We start from the raw sequence: 27,630 nt of genomic DNA, 5'->3' as shown, positions 1-27,630 counted from the left end.
CTCGACAGGTTCTGTCCTTGGTACATGAATCTGCAAACTATTTTGACCTGAAATGACAGAAAATTCCAAAATAGTGTTTTTACTAAATTAAGCTGTATTTCTAAACATTCATACACATCCTATGACTTACTTGTACATGATGTCACCTATCCTATGACTTACTAGTACATGATGTCACCTATCCTATGACTTACTAGTACATGGTGTCACCTATCCTATGACTTACTAGTACATGGTGTCACCTATCCTATGACTTATGCGTACATGATGTCACCTATCCAATGACTTACTAGTACATGGTGTCACCTATCCAATGACTTACTTGTGCATGACGTCACCTTTCCTATGACTTACTTGTGCATTATGTCACCTATCCTATGACTTACTTGTGCATGATGTCACCTATCCTATGACTTACTTGTACATGATGTCACCTATCCTATGACTTCCTTGTACATGATGTCACCTATCCAATGATGTACTAGTACATGGTGTCACCTATCCTATGACTTACTTGTGCATGATGTAACTTCTCCTGTTGATCCCTTCCTTCTTTCTCAGCAGACGTTAAGCGAATTTTCAAACTTGAGATATCCGCCATCAAGTCAAGTTTGTGAGTTTCTAGATTCGTCCTACTCAGCAGTTCCTAGAAAGAAAGGAGGAAGAAACAAGGGTCAATTATCTATAAATGTGATTTGGATTGTACTTTTGATTCAGTGTTTTGACAACTCCGTATAAACCGTCCTCGGTCAACAAGGGATCAATCAAATTTCAACATACCAAGTTTCAGCAAATTTGCATGCATGACAACTGCACAACAGCATTGTGTATAACTGCATTTCCATTTTCCTGGACCACCAGTAATTACGAACGGCGTGCACCTTTAAAATCTACCCTCATCGCTCAGCGAAGCAGATGACGACAGATTGCACCTCCCTCGTACTCGAGGTTACCAGGTCCGTAACCATTGACTCCCAACCGAGGAGGCTTCTTGGCTAAAAATAACGCTTCCGGTAGAACTTGCTCTCATCCGAGGCATCAAAGCCACGATTAATAGATTCAATTAGTCTCATTCTCTTCGTTAATCAGTGATTTATTTGTCGGCCCAGGGGGTGTAGGCAGTGATATCGCTCTGCACTTGTCATTACTTCTCCAAACGAGCCTCGGAGCATAGGGGTTAGCACTGTTTTAGGTGAGCAGATATAGTTTGCCTGCCGGGCTTTCCAACTTCTCCACAGAGCAGGTCCTTGCTGATGGTCTCTGATGGAGAGATAATGCCGGAAAAAATGTGCGACGACCACAAACTCACTTTTTGGAATTGATTGTATGCATTATTTAGCCCTAATAAGGCAGAATTCCAGGCTGAAATGGACTTGTTTATACTCATTAATCATGTGTTTGGTGGTTAAAAAGTGATTGGGAGTAAAAAAAAAACAACAACAAAATTTGAATTTTTTTGCTACAGGCTGCGGACCCCAGCAGCCTGCTGGCCCCTGGGGCAGCCTGCTGGCCCCTGGGGCAGCCTGTTGGTTTTCTGGTGCCCCCTGGTTCAGCAAGACACTCCAACGACCATCTTATAGTAGTTGGAAAGCCATGTGCTTTGTTGGCTAACATATCTTTAACTCACCACACTAAATTCACCTGTTTCAGTCCCACCAACCCGCACCACCACTCTCCCAACCCCACCATGCCATTTCAGCCACAGATCGATTAAACCAATCGAATAAATTTTCTATAAATTGCATTACAAATCTATTGACATGACGTCTGACATGCTTTTATACCTGTTCTGACGGTAATGGCCAATTTGCGATTTTACTGGACATTTTTTATTGACATTGCTTCTAGTTTCAATGGGTGTTATGAGCAGACAGCATACCTGGCTTTATTGGCCACAACGAATGAAAAGAGTGATGAAAATATGACTGATATAATTTAGTTCCGGGTTTGATGTTTGTTATTTTATTGTGTTATTTGGCCTTCGCTATTTCATGTAAAGTTTGCCAGTTAACTATTTTTAGAACAGACTGCAAACTTGTCAACAATAACCATTTTATTTGTTTCGTGATTCACGAACATTTTCTACAAAATTTTGGAAAAAATGTTTGGATTTAATTTTAAAATTTCAGAAATCCGGATAATTGATTGATTGGTTGGTTGATTGATTGATTGATTGGTTGATTGATTGATTGATTGATTGATTGATTGATTGATTGATTGATTGATTGATTGATTGATTGATTGATTGATTGATTGATTGATTGATTGATTGATTGATCGATCGATCGATCGATCGATCGATCGATTGATTGACCGATCGATTAATCAAATGACTGATTAACTGATTGATTGATTGACTGACATGAGCAGCACAGTGACGCAATAACAATCACACTATAGGATCACTTAAGTCGTGGCCTTGGGACGTTTCACCCTGAAAAACCTAGCAGAAGTTACAGCAATTGACAACGCTAGAAATTCATTGAATGGACCAATCTCCAAATAGCTCACCTTTACATTACGGTCATCCGTAAAAATATTTTGATTTACACAGCGCTCAAACATGTCAAAGCATCTTTTAAGTGGTGGCAAATACACTAATGTAACCGGTGGATTGGCTTTTAAAACTACGTCGCAGACCAAGGGAAAATGGTGAGTGCTTGAAAATCTCAGCTAGACTTTTCAGCACTTACAGTCTTTGAAAGAAAAGTTCACCCTGTCATACTGTATTCTGCCAAATTTTCCAACCATGCCAGTCGCGGTAATCTCTGACAACCGCCACAAACAAAAGAACTTTGTCCTATAGGATCACGATTGCAGGTCATAGCCACAAAAATCGCTGGTTTCCGGACGCCGAAAATCCATTTTGATAAGAAATCTAATCGGATACAGACCTCATCTTTTCGTATCAGAAATATCAAAGATAGGATTTTTTCTAAATCACTGTGTTGATTTGTCTTTTGGGTTTTGTATTGTTCAACATCAAAGAGGGCAAAATCCTAGCTTATGTTTTTCAGCTGATTGACTTTTTATGACAATCAGTTTTTATTATGTTTATAACATATCCTGTAGTATTTTTAAGAACTGGATGTACTCTCTGAAAACCTACAGACTTGGTGAAGTCATTTTAAGATATTGAGTCAAGAGCAGTGAGCTCTGATTTGGCTCATTAATACTCTTTAGAAAACATTTGGGGAATTTTGTATTGTAGGAAGAAAATGGGTTCCCAGAGGAAATCCAAGCCGTCCAAGAGAATCTCGCTCACTATGATATTTTTTTCTTGTAAGAGACTGAGTCTATAATACGTAAGCTATCATGGCGCATTGCTTCCCCTTTAGACAACATTTGGGCGATTTGTACTGTAGGAGGAAACCGGGCAATCGAGAGGAAACACACACTGTCCAAGAGAGTCGGCCTTTCTATGATTTGAATACCAGTCTGAACTAGAGTACCAACTCAGAATCGAACCCAGAGGTGAAAGGCACCAATGTTTCCATCGTGCCACTCCCAACAGCCCGGGAAGATGGAGCTCATCAGATGGGAAACGGAATCCATCTACCAGATGGGAAACGGAATCCATCTACCAGATGGGAAATGGAATCCATCTACCAGATGGGAAACGGAATCCATCTACCAGATGGGAAATGGAATCCATCTACCAGATGGGAAAGGGAATCCATCTATCAGATGGGAAACTGAATCCATCTACCAGATGGGAAACGGAATCCATCTACCAGATGGGAAACGGAATCCATCTACTAGATGGGAAACGGAATCCATCTACCAGATGGGAAACGGAATCCATCTACCAGATGGAAAACGGAATCCATCTACCAGATGGGAAACGGAATCCATCTACCAGATGGGAAACGGAATCCACCTTACAGATGGGAAATGGAATCCATCTACCAGATGGGAAACGGAATCCATCTACCAGATGGGAAACGGAATCCATCTACCAGATGGGAAACGGAATCCATCTACCAGATGGGAAACGACACTTGATAAGCTCTGGCTGGTATTTAGGAGAAGGAAAACTCAGATTTTAAACCCTGGTAACATATCTAGTAGAAGAAAACCTCAGTTTTTAAACCTGGGCAGAACGTGATGGCAGGTAATCTAGGATTTGGGTGTTCCACAGCAGAAGCCCTACCAACGATGGTAGGATGCAGCCTTTGTGGCATCTAAGCGTACTCCTACGTAATTAACAATAAATGGCCATACCAATAAAAAGAACTCCTTTTCCAACTATCAGAAACCCCACAGGTGATTAACCAAGATCTGTTGGGACTTAACCTAGCTTAAAAGCTATTATTGCCCTGTTCGTGGAAAGAAAAGTTATTTTGAGCTTACTTCCTCATGCTCCAATCAAACAACTTCCTACTGGTTATTTTCAACTGAATTCTAATCTGAGAAGTTTTATTAACCCTTTCAGGAACAAATTAACCAATGATCAAGCCCCGAGTTTTCGATTTTGGCCACCTGGTGGCCAAACAAGGAATCTAATCGAAACCAAAATGTGGTCTTCCTGGTGAAGTTTTATAGGGAAACATAGGTACCAAGTTTCAAGTTGATAGCACCAGTAGCCAACAAGCTATCAGACACCACTGATGGTCAGAACACAGGCCAACTGAGTGCAAAAATATTCCCAATAAACAAAATATTTTGCCCCTAAGCAAACCCCGTCAAGAAATCAATGAAACTGATTGGACTACTGACGATCGAGTCCGGTCACTCAGTTTCCTGGACAAACACATATTCTGCGGTCACTGGATTGAAATCCATCCATTGATTCAGGCTCTACAAATAACGAGAGAAGGCTGCAATCACGATTGTAAACGTGTACGCAAATTTTCCAATTATTGGACGGAAGTTGATATTTCTGGTGATACAATGCTAGAGGTGCGAGGGAATAATCATAAATGTCTGCGTCGTTGCTAGCTTTTGGTACCGATGACGTCACCACTGAAAAGACGTCACCACTGAAAAGACGTCACCACTGAAAAGACGTCACCACTGAAAAGACGTCACCTCAGATGTCAAATTTACGACCCACGTGGCGGACTTGGAAGCAACTCAACAATGGCAGAAATGAAGTACGGTGACATCCACCAAGACATCATTCACACGTGGCACACTTTAAAAGCGACGTCAGCAGGGTCAAGGTCAACGATTGACGTCCAAGTGGATGCCCGAATGACGTCACTGCACACTCTCCAGAGACATACTACAGGGGGTAAATAACGTTTATGGTCTTATGCAACATAGGTTGGCTTAAGATTGTCTTGTGAAAGCTTTCTCACCCATCATTCTTTCCCAAAATTATGTTAATCAAAATATATCTATCATTAGATTATGAGGTTCAATGATCTTTCTACGGCCTCGATACCTTCGTGACAGACCACCTACCAAACAAGCAATTATTGTTGCATGTGATAATTATCATAGGTGCTGCAATCATAATTGCCTGTGTGCGGGGTGCTTTTTAATATAGCACTGAATGTTTTAAAATGGATGTCATGCAAAAGTTATGTCAAAAGTAAGAATATTGACTTTTAACACTATACAGGTGAACCTCAATAGCGGACACCTCTCCACTAAGGACACCCTTTCTATTAAGGACACCACATTTGGTCCAAAGTTGGTAATTTTCATGGAATTTGACCTCTGTCATCAGAACACCTCTCAATTAATGACAGCATTTGTCAGTCCAAAGGTGTCCTTAATAGAGAGGTTCTACTGTATAAGGTCAATGTACACACACAATATTAGTAATAAAGTTTGTAAAAATAGCTCAAGGCCAACCACCACAGCCACCATTTGGCGGTCGTCTGGTAATGGATTATTAATTATTCAGCGAGTCGTCACAACTTTCTTGGCTCAGAGGTGCTGGGCTGGCATGATTGGCAAGAAATCCTATTGTTTCATCGATGTAAGATCGCTTTATCGATTACTAAGAAATCGACACAGTTGCCAAGCCGCAAACTGACATCATGATCAAAAGTCAACCCGGTGTTCCCAATCCAATCACTCTTAAAAATAAAGGTTTTTTACCTTTTTCCCCGAAAACCGTTTTGGGTTTCGTCAGCAAAAACAAATTTTCACCGTGGAGATTTTTCAGGGAAATGGAAAACCCTTTACGATTTTTCACAGGCTCAAAAACTTCAACTCTTTTTTGTTTCTCCGAAAAACACTTCAGGTATTCACTCCCCGAGAGATTTTTCAGAGAAACGAAAGTGCCTTAAGGGTTGACCATAGGTACCGCCATTTTGGCTACAACTTAAAATTATAAAGCAATTAGAACTTCTTCAAAACGTCGTGAATGCTCATTTAAAACCCTGGAGACTGTTCTCTGGAAAACAAAGAACAGGCTCCAGCCCTTGACATGAGCAATCAGCTACGTTTTGAAGGAGTTCTGATTGCTTTATGATTTCAAGTTCCAGCCGAAATGGCAATACCTGTGGTCAACCCTTAATGTGAAAGACCTCAAAGGGTATTCATTTTCTAGAAAGTGTGAATGTCCATCACTTTAAATCTGACACCATTCCATAGTTGCGCGTACACCACGAAATATTGGTGGACCAATTGCACGTACACCACCACATTGCCGCGACAAATTTGTTCGGCAATCCATTGCCGGTACAAATTGCCAGGCGAATTTGTCCCATGAAGCTTGATGGTCCAAATTCGCCCGGCTTGTTAAAAGCTCGCTTTGCCGTGGAGTACGCTCTAATGGATCGGCAATTAGCTAGTTAGATGGTTCGGCGACAGGTGGCGCTTTCGAAATGGCGCTTTCTGCGCATGCAATTTATTGTTTGCGCGCCACCTGTTGCCGGATTTTATAACTAGCTGCAGCGCTGGTGTACGCGCTTGGTGGATTTTCGATGGTCGGCATTGGTTTGCGAACCAAGATTGGTGGTCCATTTTCAGGTGGTGTACGCGCGGCTATAATCTCTCGATTAACCAAGATAACAGTATCACAAAGCAAGGGTCAACAACCAAGGACCTGATAGGTATCACTGAAACTGATAGGTGTGATAACACTGTCGATTATCCCTCTCAGCTTGTGAAGAGATTTTGAAAAAATGACAATCTAAAATTAAACTGAACAGCTATTGCCAGGGCTTCTTTTATCATTGGTGAAGTCACTGAATACAGTGTTATTTGGCCCTGAAGTGGTTCCCAGTGTGTTGGATAACATCAGCATGGTCGATTGAAACCTTTGAATTCTTTCAATAGTCAAACCTTATGAAAATCAAGTGGAATGACCATACCAAAATCCAACAATTGTAAATTCACTCCACAATGAATCTGACACCCAGTTCCATTTCATTCAATTGGTCAGGATCATTGCATCACAAAGCCAGGGTCAGCAATCGAGGACCTGATAGCTATTATTGAACTGACAACATCGTGGCTCAGTAATCTCAAGAGCCAAGTTGACAAAATGACAGCATGACCTTGTGACCCGTGGCTGGAAATGTCACCCAGTTGTCACATTGTCAAAGCTGTTTATAAGATGATCAGCACCACTGAGCACACTATTACTATGCTCTATGCTGTGAAATCATCAACAAGAGGCCCAAGCGCCTGGCGCTCAGCTGAAATTTAATAACTTCCCTCAAATTCCTTTCATATCGTACACTGTCTCAAGACAATAATCTCCTTCTGTTCCTTTAGTCACAACTTCTACGAATCACGGGCATTGCCGCCTTACAGCTGACTTGCTGTGTTACCGCTGACGTTACTTGCCGGTGATGCACCTTGCGATCAATACTTTGATGTGACATCGTAATCGAGCTTCGTTGTTTTGCTATGAGTCAGGTAGTTCCTCTTGGATGTCATGGGGATGTATTCGAATCTTCTTGTGCAGGGATATGAATCAACCTGCCATTACTCAGGTCTTTCTTTCTCGGGGGGGGTGGTATTCGAGTTTTACTTTAGAGTTCATGATTACCGGTGTAACGTGAAGTCCTGAAACTATTGGCTGCACGGTATTCATAAGGTTAATTTGTAAAACGGGGTATCCAGGACGCTTGTGTACACCGGCATTGTTACCCTATTGGATTTGCCAGAGGTATGATGTCACCTGTAGGCTACCGTCCACCTATATTGGACCTTACTTGGACTCATTTACTTGGACTTACTTAGAGACTCATTTTTCAGCCAGCGGTAGAGTCATCGCAAACGACTCATGGTGGTGTTTTTTACTTGCCACGACATAGACACCAGATTCAAGGAACCTCGGCTTTTAGTCTACTTTAAAGGACTGTGATGAACCAGGAATTTTAATTTCTTGATAGCCACACAGGTTCATCCAGAATATAATCCTGGGTTCTCTCTGGGATAGAACCCGGGTCCTTCTGTGTGGTAGCCTGCAGTGCTAACTATAGGCTATCAGACTCCTCATAGTAACAGCTGATGTCACCAGCTTATAGCAAGTGATACACCTTGGTTATCGACACCACGATGATAGCCTAACTGAACTTGGTTGCCCTCTTGTTAGCAACCGGTGTTCATCAAGGATACAACTGCTGAAGCTGTCCTCAATCATAGCTTCTACATTATCTGGGAAGGTCAGTTTAGCCCTGAGCAGAGTTGATTTTGCTGCAGCCACACAAGTTACAGCTGACATCAGTGCACTGGCTAATAGAAAGTGATGCACCTTAGTGATCAACACCATGGTTTGAAGTTAGTTGCAAATATGTGACCCATCACAGCAAAACCAAGCACATGTCGCACAGAATGAGCCTTAATGACACCAGGAGATAATGGAAGAAATTGATGTGGTCATATTTCCCAAAAGGCACACAATAGAGAAATGAACAAACAGTCTGTCTCAACCTGCCAAGCTCAAAGCGACATGTGCCTGGTTTTGCTGTAACAAGTCGCAAATAGATGGCGCTTAGAATGATGGCCACGACAATACACAACACACAATGTGGTGAAACAGCTTGGAATAGCGGCTGTAGTTAAAGGCCTACACCTTTCGTCAAAAATTCGAAATTTGTAATTGAATTTGAAAATTTCCAATTGCGTTGATATGCACTAGATATAAATTTCCGCATTGCCGTTTCATAGACAGATGTACAAATACTATGAATACCAAGTTTCAGCAAATTTGTATGCATAATTACTGCACTACGGCATTGTGTATAACTGCATTTCCAATAATTACGAATGGCATACCTCTTTAATGGCGTTATTTATGAACTAATCCATCAAACAATCCCCAAGGATTCATCGCATGACTGAAGCACATTTTCAAAATCAATTTTTCGTTTTAATGCCATGATCCTGTCATAGCGTTTTATTTTTAATGGCTGATTGACATGAGATATTGCTTCAACAAATGGTTTACAAATGAGTGAGGGAGGTAAAGTCTTATGGTAAGGCAACATGATCCATAGTTTGATACAAGATGCTGTTGCACTGAGCTTGTGATCTTGGGCAAGACACTGCACTTCAATTGCCTCATCCTTCAAACGAGACAGCGGTGCTAAGGCAATATGGCCAATCAAAGCAGACTATGAATAGGCACTGACTCTTCCTGGCAAAAGATGTCGCTTGTCAATGAACACAACCAAAAATGCTCACAATAAGCCAACAGAAAGAAGGAAACATTGGGCAAAATTCATAAAGGGCGTTTAAGGGTTAGACGTGTACAACTTCTCTCTAATCAGTTTCAGGGCCTATTCATATTCTGTGAAGATTCACATGAAGGACCTGAATCTGTCTATTCAGTAGTTAAATGCTGTTTTAAGCTAAACGCCCTTTATGAATTTGGCCCATGGTTTTTTCAGGTGTCACCGACCAAAGACTTATGGGGACTGTGCTTGAATGACAGAGGTGGGGAGTACGGATTACTGAGGGCCAGCAGGACGCAGTGGCCAGACCTTGTATTGATATGGTCGTGAAAGAGTGAACAAGACAAGAGGAAGTGAAGGTCAACATGGACATTGGCCATCATTTGGAATAATAATCACCAATTGCCTTCATGACAAAATTGTTGGTTTCGAAAGGACACAAGGAATGTGTTAGGGCCTAAATGACAGTCTAAAGGCCTGATAATGACAGCGTTAAACCTTGTTACATGAATGTTTATAGCCTAATAGGCCTGTATTTCCTTTAGCATGGGTCATATTTTGGTCATTCAGTACAAAAACAATGATCATGCTCTTAGTGCACTACTATTAATAATGTAGGTGGTATAACCCTCACATATGTCTACAGCCCAAAGGGCCTAAATTTTTGTCACATCAGGGATTTGAACCAGGCTGATTATTGTCACCCCATGACATATCGGCTTGAGGCTCTGAGGGTTAATTTTCACAACTCTCCCACAATGGACATCATGTAACTATATCATCTTATACAAACATATGCACTGACACAATGTGGATAGTGATTTCCATGAATAATGTGCTTTATAGATATGATTTGATATATTCAATCAAGCGTCCTGACCTTATAAGGGCAGTGACATTCGATTTAAAAGTAAAAGTAAAGCTTGTTTAATAGTGAGGTTTCACAATCACCTGGTTAGGCCCTACAACGACATTTATCTATTGTCCGGGTGAACTCACACAATAAATAAACGTCATCGTAGGGCATAACCTGGTGGTTGCAAAACCTCACTATTATAGTGTCACCCCTAATGAAAGGGCCAGCCAGCTTTGGCTATGAGACACTCTTTACTTCCAAACTCCTCTCTCTAATGCCAGGCCCCCAGAGAGAAGGCAGTTTGTACCCTATATTTAACTAGCTGGCGGCTAACCAACCGGCCACATCGGAAAGAGGTTATCAGCGGGCTTTGAACCTTCGACCTTCTGTTCACGAGGCGGACGCCTTCACCACTAGGCCATCGAGATCAGTATCGGTATCAATTTATGCCCATGATAAAATCATTCGAACTTCAATTACTGAAAAAAATTATTTATAATTAGTTCTGACTGATTTAATTTGATCAATCAAGGTAAATCGATCTCACCAAAGGATACTTAAAAGATAAAATTTCCCAACTGACGGTCACTCTTTTGCATAGAATGTATTAGTCACTTCCAAATGGTGACATTCAGGAATGGAGTTTCAGTGGACTTCAGACGATTGATTGATAAGCTTTTCCACCAACCCAACCCACTCTTTTGGGCAAAAAAGTTCTACACCTTCCCCACTCAAACGTCGACAGGCCTGTGGCCATCGCACCCCCCCCCCCTTACCAAATTCCTACTTAGTCCAGACATGAGACCAATCACAAGAAGAATATACCCTCAGCTCTGTCACAGAATGTCAACATCAACCGTCTAACTCAAAGCTAAAACACAGGGCCAACTTAATAGGGAGTTTAAAATATCCGAACATGGCCAAAAAAGTCATCAATTGACCAAATAAGAGTCTTTTTCAATAGATTTATAGTTGAATGTGATCAAACTATGTCATTTCCGATCAGAGATAGTAAATGTCTATGTATTCTAATCAAGGCTTGGCTAAAGGCTTGGCTAAAGGCTTGGCTATAGGTACAACCATTTAGGCTAGAACTTGAAATCTAAAGCAATTAAAACTCTTTCCAAACAAAGTGAATACCAATTTCAAGGGTGGGAGTAAGTTCTTTGTTTTCGAGAAAACAGCCTCTCAGGTTTTAAATAGGTGTTCAATTCATTTTGAAGGAGTTCAAATTGATTTTGGATTTCTCGTTCTAGCCAAAATAGTGGTACCTGTTACCAACCCTCAACCCAACTTACTTGCGTATTCCAATTCGAGATATCCGAGAAGACTTATCCTAACTGAGTATCCAAATGACACCTCACGAAAGTATTCCAACTTCGAAAGCCCAAAGATTATATCCACACAGCGCAAACAAATCGGCCACACTTACGTATGCGCAAGTGAATCAAAGCGTTGACATTACAATCTCTGTCAGGCATTTGCCCTATGATATCATGACTGTCCGCTATAATATGCAAGGGGAAATCCAGTCACAGTTCATTAAGCTGGTTGATCATTTGTGTCCACTCCCACTGCTAGAGTTACGGTATGGCTGTTGTTTTACACCCCCACTGCTGAGGGTAGCCATTGATTGATTGATGCCAAGCAATGGTGCTGTGAGAACAGAGAAGCACTTTCGACTCATGTGGTGAGCCAATCAGGTTTAATTGATTTGTTGCATATTCTTATGTTTGTGACATTGTGCAAGGCACTTAGTTAGCTTGATTGAAGTGAATGAATGAGTTATGAAACCGGGCCATGCGTCATACCCAGCGGACCCAAGGTGTCGAAATAAAACATGTTTTTATGTCCAGTGTCAACCATGAGATTTGGCCTCTTGACAGAGTGTCAAGTTAACCAAGAGTTTTACGGCATTGTGTATTACTGCATTTCTATTTTCCTGGACAACCAGTAATAACAAACGGCATATCCCTTTAAACGATTTACTGACTTGGTGTTGCTCCGCTGTGATAAAAATGCTTGCTACAAGCCTCCAAACCTACTCTATCCACATCCACGAAAACCATTGTCCAGGCATATTATTTATACTCAAAATTGTTCCTCTAGCAGACTTATTATGCGTCTGATCTAAATGAGGCTTCTTATATTTCTAGACACCCAGTGACATTTAAGATATTACTAAACGTCTAGTCTGCACTTTGAGCAAACATTGAAAGCGTGTGTGACATAGACAACTGACACCACCAGCATTAGGGAGGTTGAGATGCCACTATCGCAGATCCTTAAACGCATACCAATCGAAATATACATAAAATTCATCCACCTTCTACCGAGGGTAAAATCTGTGACATATCAAGTTGCTGTTCTCAACCTCACCATCGAACAGGGTAAACTGAGAGAAGGGCAGGGTCAGTGCCCTAATGCAATAGAAAATGTTAGCTGTTCTAACATTTTTTTAGCGGTTCTGAACAAAGGCAGGGGAACTGATAGATGGCCATGTAGAATTAGCGGAATGAGCAGAATAAGTGGAATAAGCGGACTGAGCGGACTGAGCGGAATAAGCGTACTGAGCGGACTGAGCGGATTGAGCGGATTGAGCGGACTGAGCGGACTGAGCGGACTGAGCGGACTGAGCGGAATAAGCGGACTGAGCAGAATAAGCGGACTGAGCGGAATAATGGACTGAGCGGAATAAGCGGACTGAGCGAAATAAGCGGAATGAGCGGAATGAGCGGAATGAACGGATCTGGGCTTCAATCACCTGGAAAAGCCAGTTTTTGTCGCGATGATCGTCGCCATGCCTGAACTCTGAAGACAAAAGGAGGTACGGTAACACAGCGCTGCACACGGCTACCGACTGAACTAAACGGTCCCTACAGACCTGTTTTCATGCCCTCATTGCGAGTCATGGCTTAACGACTGTAAAAAGCGATTTTCAAATAATCTTTGTGGCGTATCGAACAAATTAAAACGTAATGAATTCATTAAGTTCCATTTTGTATGAAATTATATCCTATTTTGTACAGAATCCGCTCAATCCGCTCATTCCACTCATTCCGCTCATTCCACTCATTCCGCTCATTCCGCTCATTCTACATGGCCCTGATAGATATGGGCAGGGAGCTGCAACGTTTTATTGCTGCCAAAAAGAAACACAACTCCCCGACATTTGATCAAGACGGAAGTTAGTCTAAGCGATTGAATCCGATCTTGCTCCTCCTTGTTGATGATGGTGATGAGTTCACCTGGAGCACAACATCGGGATAATACAAATACATGCCTTCGATGGGAAACACCTGCCCATACAGCTACTTTATATGAAAGAAGGCAAGTGTTCTGCTCATCTTCTTACCACACCAGGCAACCTGTTGAGGGTCTCCATTAAAGAGATCCAGTCATGGCACAATAGACTAGCTGAATGTGGTAAAAATAACTCAATTTTTGATTACTTCTCATGCAGCTCATTGGCCACATAATCAAGTACGTTACGAGCGCTAAAACAGGTGTTTTGTCCCCCCCTGCGACCAAAATGCTGGCTACAGGCCTAACTGCCCCCAAGGTCCCTTGCCGTGAACATACTAGCATAATATTTCCACAATGACATTCAACTGCATACAAGAACTCGGCACTGAGAGACTATCCCCTCACGGAAAACAGAAGCCGGCACAACATCTCATCTTTCGGCTTTGAGCCAAAGAATATGACGGCAGTTTCGCTGGGATTTCTGCCTGTGGTAAATGCCGCGCGAATCATCGTACAAACCGTGTAACATTAAACGATAGCAGATATAAAGCGAGACTTTTCCAATACGTTTTGGTGCTAAAAACAAACTCGACCCAAAGAACCCTAAAATAGATATTGCAGAACCAATAGGACTGAAGGACTGTCCAATCAATAAGGGTAGTGATAATTTTGATTAAAGGGAGTCTATGGACTGTCCAATCAATGAGGTAGTGATAATTTTGATTAAAGGGAGTCTATGGACTTTCCAATCAATGAAGGTAGCGATAATTTTGATTAAAGGGGGTCTATGGACTGTCCAATCAATAAGAGTAGCGATAATTTTGATTAAAGGGAGTCTATGGACTCTCCAATCAATGAGGGTAGTGATAATTTTGATTAAAGGGAGTCTATGGACTGTCCAATCAATGAGGGTAGCGGTAATTTTGATTAAAGGGAGTATATGGACTGTCCAATCAATAACGGTAGCGATAATTTTGATTAAAGGGAGTCTACGGACTGTCCAATCAATGAGAGTAGCGATAATTTTGATTAAAGGGAGTCTATGGACTGTCCAATCAATGAGGGTAGCGATAATTTTGATTAAAGGGAGTCTATGGACTGTCCAATCAATGAGGGTAGCGATAACTTTGATTAAAGGGAGTCTATGGTCTGTCCAATCAATGAGGGTAGCGATAATTTTGATTAAAGGGAGCCTATGGACTATCCAATCAATGAGGGTAGCGATAATTTTGATTAAAGGGAGTCTATGGACTGTCCAATCAATGAGAGTAGCGGTAATTTTGATTGAAAGGAGTCTATGGACTGTCCAATCAATGAGGGTAGCGATAATTTTGATTAAAGGGAGTCTACAGGCAGCATAAAGCCAGGTGGGTCAGATTAGGTTACACGAAGACACCAATAGGGGTCTCCCCTATCTCACAGAATATCGAAACTGTTCAGGCTTGCACCAGGAATAAATTTACAGCTGACTTAAAAACAACGTAGTCCCCTATCTGTGCATATAAGTCACATGAAGAATTTGACCCCCCTTTCTGCCTATAGGCCCCCTTTAATTTTGTCTGCTTGCCTTGAACAACAGCTGAGCCTGATCAAATGGACAGACTCCCCTTTTGGCAGAATCAGAACATCTCCCAGACCTCGTATCAGCATCAAATTGGTAAGCCAAAACAGAAACTAGAAATATAAATTCCAATAAAAAAGTACACTCCACATATCATGCAATTATATCAGTGTGTATACAATATCGGTATACGGATATACATAGGCCCCACATGTTGGCTTATGCTTCTATGCTAGAAGTATCAACACATGGTTCAGTATAAATACTACCAGTAGTATTGACAATGAATGACTCGTAGAATTATACATGCTTCCCGAAATTGGTGGCTTGCATTGGAACTAACTTTTTCCCCCTTGTCCGTCATTAAAGGCATTCAAGTGTGTTGGTCAACCATGACTATCTCCTTTGTCCCTCCACCATAAGGCCTAGTTTCCCCTTAATATAAACATCACTATTTTGGACACTCAGCGCCCCATTTCTGGAAAGGTGTATACAGATTTTAAGGGTTGACCATAGGCACCACCATTTTGGCTAGAAACTGAATTCAAAAGCAACTAGAAGTCTTACAAAATGAAGTGAATGCCAAAAATGGCCCTGTCCAGATTCCCGAAAAACAATAGTCTTGGTTCCACTACAGGGTTTAGATCCGTTTCTATCGCATCCGCATCAGGTCCGAACTTAGCTTAGTCCGGACTAACGAATGTGGTGCAGTTCGACTACAGGATTGGTAAGTTAACAGATACGGCTACAGGCGGCGCCACTCTATGCACGTTAGGCTAAACTCCTTGGTCTTTGGGTGACCAAGTTCAGTCAATTCTTTTGCTATTTTAGCATATACTTTCGTGTCTTTACAGGTCCCATTTAGTTGGGCCTGAATGTCCGCACGCTCCCAAATGGTTAGAATCGCGAGGGTTTCCACCTCTGTCCATGAACAGCGAGCCATAGTTAGGATAAAGCACTAGAATTTACTCTAATTAAGAATTGAATAATGAAATGAGAAATGAGAACGAATCAGAGTTGACCTGACAGAAATACCGCGTGTTGTTTTGACAGAACCAACACTTCCGCTCATGCGCAATACGTTCACATTGACACGCCACCTGTAGCCGTACTTAGTAACTTGATCTTAATCCGGACTAATGCGGTTCCATTACAGGTAATTTCTGCTTTAGATCCGGGTCTATTCTAAGTTCGGCTTAAATCCGCTTGTCCTATCCGCACTTAATAAGACCGCTCTTAGTGAGAGCCGGACTTGTTTAGTCCGGACTAGCTGTAATGGAATCACAACTAATTCGGATGTAGTCCGCACTTTCCTGTAGTGGAACCGCAACTATTTACTGCCAAAGCCAGATGCCATCTACTGCTCGACCCAAATCCTGAGAAAATGACTGTCCCAAGTCTCTACAGCCACTTTTGGCCAATCCAAGCATCCCAAAAAGGCGTATCCGCCTGAAATGAATCCCGAGATTGGAATCGCATGACCAAATAACTGTCAAACACCATCCTCTCACAGCAGGCCCATGAATCTTTTCGAGGAAATACTCTCACAAAGGCTTTGATCAATCCGCCATGGAGCCTCACAGCCTAGTGGTTAACACTGCTGGCTACCTCGCAATAGGGCAAGGGTTCGATCCCGGGGAGAACCCAGGATTGAATGTCTGGATGAACTGGCGAGGCTTTCAAGAAGCTAAAATTCGCAGTCCTTCGAATGAGACTTAAAACCGAGGTTCCTTGTATCTGGTGTTTATGCCAGGGCAGGTTAAAGACCCCACCAAGCGAGAACAATTACACGAGTAGCTTGCGTGGACTCAACCTCTGGCCGAAGTCAGAGTTACCAGGCCAATAAACCCAACTGGCACATAAGCGTAGTGTCACGCAAAATGCTCACCCAGCCTTGGGGGAGGAATACTCCCTGGAGAAAATCACCTCCAAGTGCAGAGCAAACTCTGAAGAAGAAGAAGTAGCAGAAGATAAAGATCGATCTGTCATCCTCAACAGGCCTTTGGACCATTTCTAAAATATACGCACACACGACACAAAGACCTACCATGGGAGGATGAATCAGGCAGATCATTCCGACTCTGATTACTCATCACTTTGCAAACTTGACTTAACATCCTGAAATCAAGTGCAGAAAGAACGAAAAGGGTACAAAATTTACCAACTTGTAAAATCCATGGAGCTCGATTCGAATCTTGATGAATCCTCACTCCAGCCACCCAACTAAGCTCTGGCCAACCAGGTATATCAACTAACGTTTAATAGACGTATCAGGTGATAGAGGCTAGGTGCTGACAAAAATACCTAAAATCGTACTATATTTTCCATCACAGCGTAAACAGTTCTTCAACCAAGTTGAGATGGAAACTATAACTCTGTCGAACTTGAGCAAAATTTTGCAGCGCATTTTCTATTGATTTCTATAGATTTCTTGCTCAAGTCGAAACGAAAAAATGGTTTTGTATATACATCCTGATGAAGGGTACCATATGTCTGAGATGCGAAATGGATATTGTTTGGTTCCAGTGCAATATGGTTCATGCAAGTCGAGAAGAGTTCAGTTCACTAACAATGACCAGGAGAACCTGTGGGTTGATGAACCGTTTTGATGCAGAATACTGTGATTTGATCGCATTCGCAAAAACACTGATCTTCCGAGCCACAAACTCAGGGGTTTTTTTTGAGATAATCATGGGGGGGAACTCAATGTATGATGTCATTAAGGTGAATAGGAGTATATTTGCATAAAATAACACTTCAGAAGGGCTAAACAACAAAAATTTTAAATTTTGAGCCCCCCTAATTTGGGCACGCACAGTGTAAAACAGTGTGTTTTAGTGTACCTAGGAGCTCTGCTCTTTTTCATAATCAACTCAGAGTACAGAAGTCAAGATACCTACAAACGCTCCACAAAATAGTCGATTTTTCCTTGACGACAGCTGTTTTTCATTCTACATTTGAAAGCCGCAATGGAAACATGACCGACAATCTCACCGACAGCCGACGGCCATCGCCAAATCTCTAATGGATGCGGGAAAGGCAATGAGTACCTCAACTTCTTGCTAAAAGATAGTTCAAACTACCGACACTTAAAGGCATACTTCGTTCATTGGAAAATTTGAAAAGTTGAATTTGAAATTTTATAATTAGGTTAATATGTACTGAATGTAGATTTCAGCAGTGCCATTGTGTAGGTTGATAAACAAATACTCGAAATGCCAAGTTTGAGCAAATTTGCATGTATGATAACAGCACTATAATGTTTATATCTATTTACCTGTGCCACGAGAAAATACATTGAAGACGAATGATGTAGGTCTTTAAAAGCCCGCTGGGATCTTCCCCGAGGCTAAAACTAATGTAAGTCAAATACAAAGACTAATTGCCTTGATAAATGTCAGTGGGTACATTAATGTCACCTCTAGGCAAGTCACACTATAGTTTGGTTCAAGATGATCAGAAATGTTGAAAATAGCTCTCATCTCCACAATCATTGCTGTTGGATATTCAACATTTTGGAATATATTTACTGCTGGCTGAAACATTACCCAGTCCCCTAACTAAACTGTGCATATTACTCACCAAAACACAACCAATGTTACCCCTAACACCTGCCTATATTCCCCCTTTAAATGGGGTAAGTCATTTGATTGACAACTGACGCCAAATTTATTGGCAAGAATTAGGTCATCATAACTTCAACATCTTCATCAAAAAATATATTTTGACCCCCCCTCACTGGTGCAATGCTATGAAGAACTGAAAGCACCAGGTTACCTCATTTATATAAGTAACATTTAATGACAAATAACCTTCGTTTTCTTAATGATCTCTCGCAAACATTCGGTATCTGTTATAGGAAATAATTGGTTAATTACAACTGGTAATTTTAGGAGGTCATTTCGATGCCATGGGAACTTGATACTCGAGACAATTAGCATAATAGAAAGATAAGTATTTTTGTCGTGCGAGTTTCATTGTTTTGTTAACAGTACATATAACAATGTTTGGAAAGAACAATGGGAAAATTCAAAGTTTGGGAAGAACAATGGGAAAATTCAAAGTTTGGGAAGAACAATGGGAAAATTCAAAGTTTGGGAAGAACAATGGGGAAATTCAATGTTTGGAAAGAACAATGAAGAAATTCAATGTTTGGGAAGAACAATGGGGAAATTCAAAGTTTGGAAAGAACAATGGGGAAATTCAAAGTTTGGAAAGAACAATGGGGAAGTTCAAAGTTTGGGAAGAACAATGGGGAAGTTCAAAGTTTGGGAAGAACAATGGGGATATTCAAAGTTTGGGAAGAACAATGGGAAAATTCAAAGTTTGGGAAGAACAATGGGAAAATTCAAAGTTTGGGAAGAACAATGGGAAAATTCAAAGTTTGGGAAGAACAAGGAAGAAATTCAATGTTTGGGAAGATATTCTAAAACACCTGGATTTAGAATGAATCGCTTGGGTTGCTGCAAAATGTGGAAGCAGACAGAAAGCATTTTTAAAACCATGTCATTCGTTATTTGATTTGAGATGTTTTAGAATAGAAATTGATGCCTCACTGTTAGTATTGATTGTCTCACCAAAAGTGCTCGAGTGGAGGTAAAATGTTGGTCAAAACCTCGGCTCCGCCTTCAATTTTAGCATCACCCTTGCGTTTTCGGTTGTATTACGCCACAAAAGAGATGGTCGTAACATTGAAAACTGCTGCTGGAACTGGTCAGAAATGCATTTCTATATATCCGATATCGAGAAAGGGAACAAGAATCATTCTCGGTGAATTGGTCGTGAAACTTCACTAAATGCCAGTAGAACCTCTCTATTAATGACACCCATGGGACTGACAAGTGCTGTCCTTAATAGAGAGGTTTCCCGATAAGAGAGGTCAAATTGAATGGAAGCAACCAATTTGAGGCCAAAACTAGTGTCCTTAATAGAGAGGTGTCCGCTAAGGGAGGTTCCACTGTACAACCACACTAAGAGGATAGGCCTATCAAAGGCTAATTTTTATACTGTCATGACTGATGTCATTTTTATCAAACAGATCAAAAGCAGTTGACATTATTAGGCCTACATGACATGTGATCAGAAATCAAGATGTAGGCTGATTTCACAAACTGAAAGGTCAGACAAAAGCACAGAGTAACACTTTGAACAAGCATACCGTGCTATACACCCAAGGAGAATGTAGACACCATTGACCATATTTTTTGTTTGGCAGGGAATTTCAATACCACTCGAGCACAATTTCATATCAGCTATACACCGGCGGCATTAACATCCACTTGTTCACCCGAAGGTGTAACCTTAGAACTATTCTTCTTCTTGTCTGTATAGCATGGTATGCTTGAAACGCGCATGTCACACTGACTAGCCAAGATAGCAAATAGAGTCAAGCCAAAGAGATGCTAGGCCTACAACAAACATCCCCACTTGTTTACCCTTTCCAATCATTTCTGTGTCAAAGGAATTTAAAGGGGAAGGCCTAAACGGGACTTTAAAGGGGAAGCACAATGATGTGACTTAAAGGGGAAGTGTTATGACATGACATTAAAGGGGAGATTCGATTACGTGACCTTAAAGGGGAAGTCCGATTATGTGACCTAAAGGGGAAGCACAATGATGTGACTTAAAGGGGAAGTGTGATGACGTGGCATCAAAGGGGAGGTTCGATTACGTGTTCTTAAAGAGGAAGTCCCATTATGTGACCTTAAAGGGGAAGACCAATGACGTGTCCTTAAAGGGGAAGTCCAATGACGTGACCTTAAATGGGAAGTCCCATGACGTGACCTTAAAGGGGAAGTCCAATGACGTGACCTTAAAGGGGAAGTCCAATGACGTGTCCTTAAAGGGGAAGTCCAATGACGTGTCCTTAAAGGGGAAGTCCAATGACGTGACCTTAAATGGGAAGTCCCATGACGTGACCTTAAAGGGGAAGTCCCATGACGTGACCTTAAAGGGGAAGTCCAATGACGTGACCTTAAATGGGAAGTCCAATGACGTGACCTTAAAGGGGAAGTCCCATGACGTTTCCTTAAAGGGGAAGTCCCATGACGTGACCTTAAAGGGGAAAACAGTTGATGTGATCTAAAAGGGGAAATTTGATTGCATGACCTTCCAATATTTTTAAGATTTCGTTAAGGTTACTGCTGCACATCATAGAATGTGTGAAGACCAAGGTTCATGCAAGTCGAGGTTATTCAGGGAATACAGGAAAATGCTTGATTGTTTCTTGCAAATTTGTGTTCCCTTATGTTATCAAATCGAGAAGTTTGGACATGACATTTTACCGGCCTTACCTTATTCATGTGGCTATACTGGGCCATGATTGTCTTCTGTTACCCTGTGTCCTATAAAATATATTCCGCTCAGCTATCCAATTCTGTAATCCCAATTTATCTAATAGCTATCCAATACTTAAATCCAATTTGTCTTAGCTATCCAATATTCCAATCCAACTTGTCTTAGCTATCCGAAATTGAAATCCAATTTGCCTTAGCTATCCAAAATTGTAATCCAAATTATCTAAGCTATCCAATATTGTCGACTGATTCATCTATGTCCAAATCGAAGAAATTGTAACTTCCAAATCTGAGACAATTTATGAATCACTTACAGAATACTTTCACGGATGATATCAAAAACTTTAAAAGTACTGGTCACAAGTAACCAACCTGTATCAATCGAGTACGAACAGTACCCCTATCCTCGGTAGTACAAGCAGTCGAAATATTACACAGAAAAATCAGTAAACCATTTTTACTCAAATAAAGACAGTTTGTGCAAGGTTTCGACAAGGTTTTTTTCAACCACACACAGCTGTCTCACAGCCAAAGCAAACTTCTTCCAATTGCAACGTCCATTAGCCTCCTTAAACTCTGTATCCACAAAAGAGAGATCCACTGACGTCAAAGTCAAGTCAATATGTGTGTCCCACCTGGCCAATACAGTCTAAGGACTTCAAAACACCTCGATCAAATTTCCTAATCCTGAAGAAGTCTTTATAGGTGTTTCTACTTTAGTCTACTTTTCTATGAACATGTTAAAGAGAAAATTACAAAGCATGTTTTTGATGGCATTATGAGCATATTATACGGGCCTATGCACCAAAGGGCCAGCTGATTGGAAATAGGCCTGTGGATGTTTACAAATACTTTGATCCATGGACAAAGGAGTGGAATATAAAATAGGCCTTTGTCGGAACACAACAGAGGACGTAAACAACGACATACTAATTCATATATTGAAAAGGCCTAGTATCCCAATTATGACATCACATAAAATCCAACCAAATATAATAGTATGATTTATTTTATGATTTTTAAGGTAGAATGGGGTAATTGTAGCCCTGGTTTAATTGTAGCCCATGCCTATGATATTGATTGATATTCCCATGCATCAAATAATACAGGGGCCACAAATAAACTGGGGCCACAATTACCCCATTCTACCTTACCAAGACGTCTATTATATTGAGTTGATAGGGCACACTTAACCCTTTCTAGAAGTGACCTTAAAAGTTACTAGACGGGCAAAGTCAGCCCGTCTGAGATCACCCTGTGGAATGAGCAGCCACCTCTCCGAGGACATCCCACCTCGCTGAGTCAAGGCCAACCACCTCGCCGAGGAAATCTAGCCTCAAACCAAAAGTCACTTCTAAACAAGGCCCTTTTATGACCATGCCTCCAACTTAGAGCTTCCTCACTGAGCACGCTCAGCAAGGCCAAGGAGCCAAGTTCAGACTTTCAATGAGTATCAAATCGATTTGATCAATTGACAAAAATCCACACTTCACAACTCTTATAGCCTAATGCAGGACTAAATGCAAACATTAGTAATAATGTAGTATTTTTATAAGGTTTACAGGTCTATTTACTCAAAGCCTTTGAATCGTTTTCCAGATGCAAACAATAAATGGAGAATATTACATGTACAGTAGAACCTCTCTATTGAGGACAACCTCGGGACAGGCAAGTGCTGTCCTCAATAGAGAGGTGAACTGATTACAAAGGGTCAAGTTAAATGGTTACAACAAATTTGTGACCAAAACTAGTGTCCTCAATAGGGAGGTTGTTCTTGATAGAGAGGTGTCAGCTAATGGAGGTTCTACTGTACATGTGCATGTACTTGTTTTAGTACTACATTGAGAAAGGCCTACTACCTTCTAAGTCTATTGATGTTGTCGTTTCGGCCCTGACTCAGAAAAAACAGGCTGAAGCCAAACTAGTGCACTGAACCACCCTGGCCACAAATCAATCACTTCATAACATTATGAATTATGATAAAGCCCAAATGTCAACATCATATCTTATTGCTGAATCAATACATTAATGAACTTGTGGAGGAAAGTAATGCGACTTAGCAAAGTAAATTCTTCTCTTGGCTTGCTCTGTTTTAAGGTATTGCTTTACCTCAAAGACCTGTCACTGAGATACTGATGCCTACAGTTTTAAAGACCTTTCACAGATCTCCTGATGCCAACAACTTCAAAGACCCAATGCTAGAGATCATGATGCCTACAACTTCAAAGATCCATCACTAGAGATCATGATGCCTACAACTTCAAAGACCTGTCACTGAGATACTGATGCCTACAGTTTTAAAGACCTTTCACAGATCTCCTGATGCCAACAACTTCAAAGACCCATCACTAGAGATCCTGATGCCAACAACTTCCAAAACCCATCACTAGAGATCATGATGCCTACAACTTCTAAGACCCATCACTGAGATTCTGATGCCTATAACTTCAAAGACTGTCACTGAGATCTTGGTGCCTACAACTTCAAAGACCTGTCACTGAGATCCTGATGCCTATAACTGCAAAGACCAGTCACTGAGATCTTGATGCCTACAACTTCAAAGACCCATCACTGAGATCCTGATGCCTATAACTTCAAAGACCTGTCACTAAGATCTTGGTGCCTACAACCTCTAAGACCTGCCACTGAGATCATGATGCCTACAACTTCAAAGACCAGTCACTGAGATCATGATGCCTACAACTCCAAAGACCCATCACTGAGATTCTGATGCCTATAACTTCAAAGACCTGTCACAGAGATCCTCATGCCTACAACTTCAAACACCTGTCACTGAGATCCAAATACCTACAACTTCAAAGTCCTGTCAAACTCTACTTCCAAATCCTTCCTTGAATTTTTAGGACCTGCACGTCAAAGGGGAGCAGGAAATCATTTCTAACAACACACTTCTCCTACACACTCTGAATACCACTCCTGTAGTCCTTATCAAGATCGTCCTTCAAAAATCACCAATACATCCATCACAGAGTTCTCTGTTACATACTGAATTTCACAGAATATTAGGCTTTTTATCTAAACAGTACCGGCTGATCACAGACGAACTGCCGTACATGTACATTATGGTGGTATAATTACTTTATACACAGCATAATAAAATAAGCACTGAATTCTACCTGCTGGCCTACATGTCATCTCAAGTGCTGCTCAATGCATTATTAGAGCATTGCGACCCACTGGACCATTGTCAGGCAAAGCCAATTTTTTATTTGGTTCAATAATTACATAGTTTTTTGTACGTTTTTGTAAGACTTCGCAGATGGGCTCCAAGGCCTCTTATTGAATGGTTTTTACACCGTTTAATGGTGTAAGAGGGCACCACATGTCCCCAAATAAACAACAACAAATATCGGTTTGAAGCCACAAGTAGCCCGTTCGGATGAGGCCGGTTGGTCGACCACTAGCTAATGAAAACAAGTAGGTTTCAAACTGCCTTTTCACCAGGCTCGTTCTGACCAGCTAGTTAAAACAAGTAGGTTTCAAACTGCCTTTTCACCAGGCTCGTTCTGACCAGCTAGTTAAAACAAGTAGGTTTCAAACTGCCTTTTCACCAGGCTCGTTCTGACCAGCTAGTTAAAACAAGTAGGTTTCAAACTGCCTTTTCACCAGGCTCATTCTGACCAGCTAGTTAAAACAAGTAGGTTTCAAACTGCCTTTTCACCAGGCTCGTTCTGACCAGCTAGTTAAAACAAGTAGGTTTCAAACTGCCTTTTCACCAGGCACCTCGCATGAGAGATCAATGAGAGTGTTCAATTGCCTATGACTCAAAGAAACACATCTGCTCGGCCTCATGCCCTAAAAACAAGTCACTTCCCTTGTTGGGTCAAATACCAAAATACCACTGCAGTTGGTCTGAATAATTCATTGTCCAGGAACAATGTGATGGAAAATCTGGACAGGTCTTTCTGTTGTTAATGTCCGTGGTGTTAGATGGGCTAATCAAAATATCTCCGGAATTCGTTCTCTCTGATATGTAATCACATCTTATAAGAGGGAAATTGTACATCCTGACTGATCTACACGTTTGATATCTTTGAAAAATAAGAGGAATGTTGGTTTAGATAAGTTGAGATTTTTTACATGTGAAATGAGTTAGATATCGTGAGCGTTAATGTGACGAGTTTCGATAACGAGAGGAATTAGAAGACCACGATCTTTAAACGATCAAAGTCTCCTTTTCACCGCGGTTGTGTTAGTGACATGCTATTATCAATCCTCGACCCGCAGAAGAGAACCATTTCAGTACGTACCACTGCTGAAGTACTTTTCCTCCTAAGTACAACTTCCTGGAAATTAATCATTCATTGATCAACTGAGCAAGTATTGATTGACACATTGATTAGTCGGATAATTGATTGACAGGTAACTTTAAAGGGACTACAGTCAAAGAGAAACCAGTGCTTTCTTGAAAGCATAACTTCCTGAACTCAAAAGCGTTTGATTAATGGTAGATTCATTATCGATTGACACGATGACTTATGAGATAATTGATTGACAGGTACTCCTACTGTAATTGATTGGCAGTTCACTGATTGACAGATTTTGTTGCACCAAAATACAGAACATCCACATATAATTACAGAAGTAATTGATCTGTTTGTTAGTATTGAGATATTTATCAGAACATTAGTCAATCACACCGTGACTCACCCGATTATTCCAAGACGTCGAACCAATGTTATACAGATGCGTCAAGTCAAACGACTGCCTTATGCGATGACTAAGTATTTAATCCGTCAAGCACAACCAAAACATGATGATATTGACCAACATCACTTTAGCTCTAACCTGCGATGATAATCGCTGTGATGTGCAACGAACAAATCTCTTGTGTGCAAAACTCTTAAACGTTGAGTTTGATATTGATTTGGGGTTATTCTGATCACTTATTCTTGTAAAGGCACCAGCAATGACCTCTGCACAGGAGCAATTTTGTTACAAATCATGAAGAAAAGTCATGAGAATTTCAAACGAACCTTAAAGTTTTGCAACATTTTTGCAAAGTTGCATATGGTAGGTAATACACTAATACACCACAAGATAACTGTAATTCACCAAGGATTACAGTACGTTTGGGAACAAAATACTGTAAATCCCTTTTTTCACAAGCCTAATATGTTTGCAATTTTCCTGACCTCATCTGTACAAACAATGGTGTACAATCGACTGTGAGCGCGAAAATGGCGAACTTAAAATGCTTGTATCGTTTGAAAATGCAACCATTTACAGAAGTTGATGGAATTGTAATCTGAAAATTATGCTGTGGCAAACAAATAGGGCTGTGAAAATTACGGGGTTTACAGTAACTTAAGTTTGTACTGTTCAGGTAGGCCCAAGCTCACAACTAACGCCCAGCAAATTTTGAGGCAATCAGGCCCGGATGCACGGGGACAGGGGCATATTCAAAATCTTAGAAATTGACAATAAAATTTTGGACCACAGCAGGAATTTTGATGCGGAATGAAGTGCACACCCCCTCTTCATCTGGCTCCTGAATCCGCCCCTGGCAATGGTACCTACCTATGCGAAATCTGGGTATGAAATCGATTGGAGAGGTGAGAGGTATGTCGACAACATGCTAAATGCCACCAGGATGTAAGTAGTTGACAATAGAACGACACTCATGCTCATCCTGTATTCATCACCAACAAACCCAATTTTGACTAATAATTTATGATGTGCCTTTTGGACAATATTGCATCGATTCTGGGTCAGAATTTCACATGACGAACTGTACAAATGGTACCTGATTCAACTCAGTCACCATATTTTTCAACATACAGTTGAACCTCCCTTTGCGGATACCTCTCTATTAAGGACAACCTCTCTATTTGGGACACTAGTTTTGGTCCCAAATCAGTCGATTCCATTAAATTTTACCCCTCTAATCAGGAGACCTCTCTATAAGGACAGCATGTGTCACTCCCGAGGGTGTCCTTAATAGGGAAGTTCTACTGTATTTTCAAAATGTTGTCAATACTCCAGTTTCACTGATATAAGACCGCTTCATTATTACTATGAAACAGACACACAGGTCAGGCCAGAACACAATGTCACGACCAA

At 41.0% G+C, this 27,630-nt stretch overlaps 1 protein-coding gene across 21 annotated transcripts in view; it reads right to left on the bottom strand.

Annotated features, from left to right (window-relative positions):
* The window catches only part of LOC135492187 (liprin-beta-1-like), a 136,100-nt gene that overhangs the window by 52,711 nt on the left and 55,759 nt on the right, over positions 1 to 27,630 (bottom strand). For 18 of the 21 annotated variants that reach the window (XM_064778440.1, XM_064778450.1, XM_064778444.1 and 15 more), the window contains one exon: positions 515 to 646. In XM_064778440.1, coding sequence (XP_064634510.1) covers positions 515 to 646 — 132 coding nt within the window. Of the gene's footprint in view, positions 1 to 514; positions 647 to 11,741; positions 11,969 to 21,543; positions 22,276 to 24,358; positions 24,603 to 27,087; positions 27,107 to 27,630 lie in introns of those variants that run through there. The other 3 variants (XM_064778459.1, XM_064778461.1, XM_064778460.1) reach the window with 3 other exon arrangements.

This window comes from Lineus longissimus, chromosome 8 (genome assembly GCF_910592395.1).
Source record: "Lineus longissimus chromosome 8, tnLinLong1.2, whole genome shotgun sequence".
Taxonomy (NCBI): domain Eukaryota; kingdom Metazoa; phylum Nemertea; class Pilidiophora; order Heteronemertea; family Lineidae; genus Lineus; species Lineus longissimus.
Note: the sequence above shows the minus strand (reverse complement) of the source record. Positions and strands in the feature narration are given on the sequence as shown.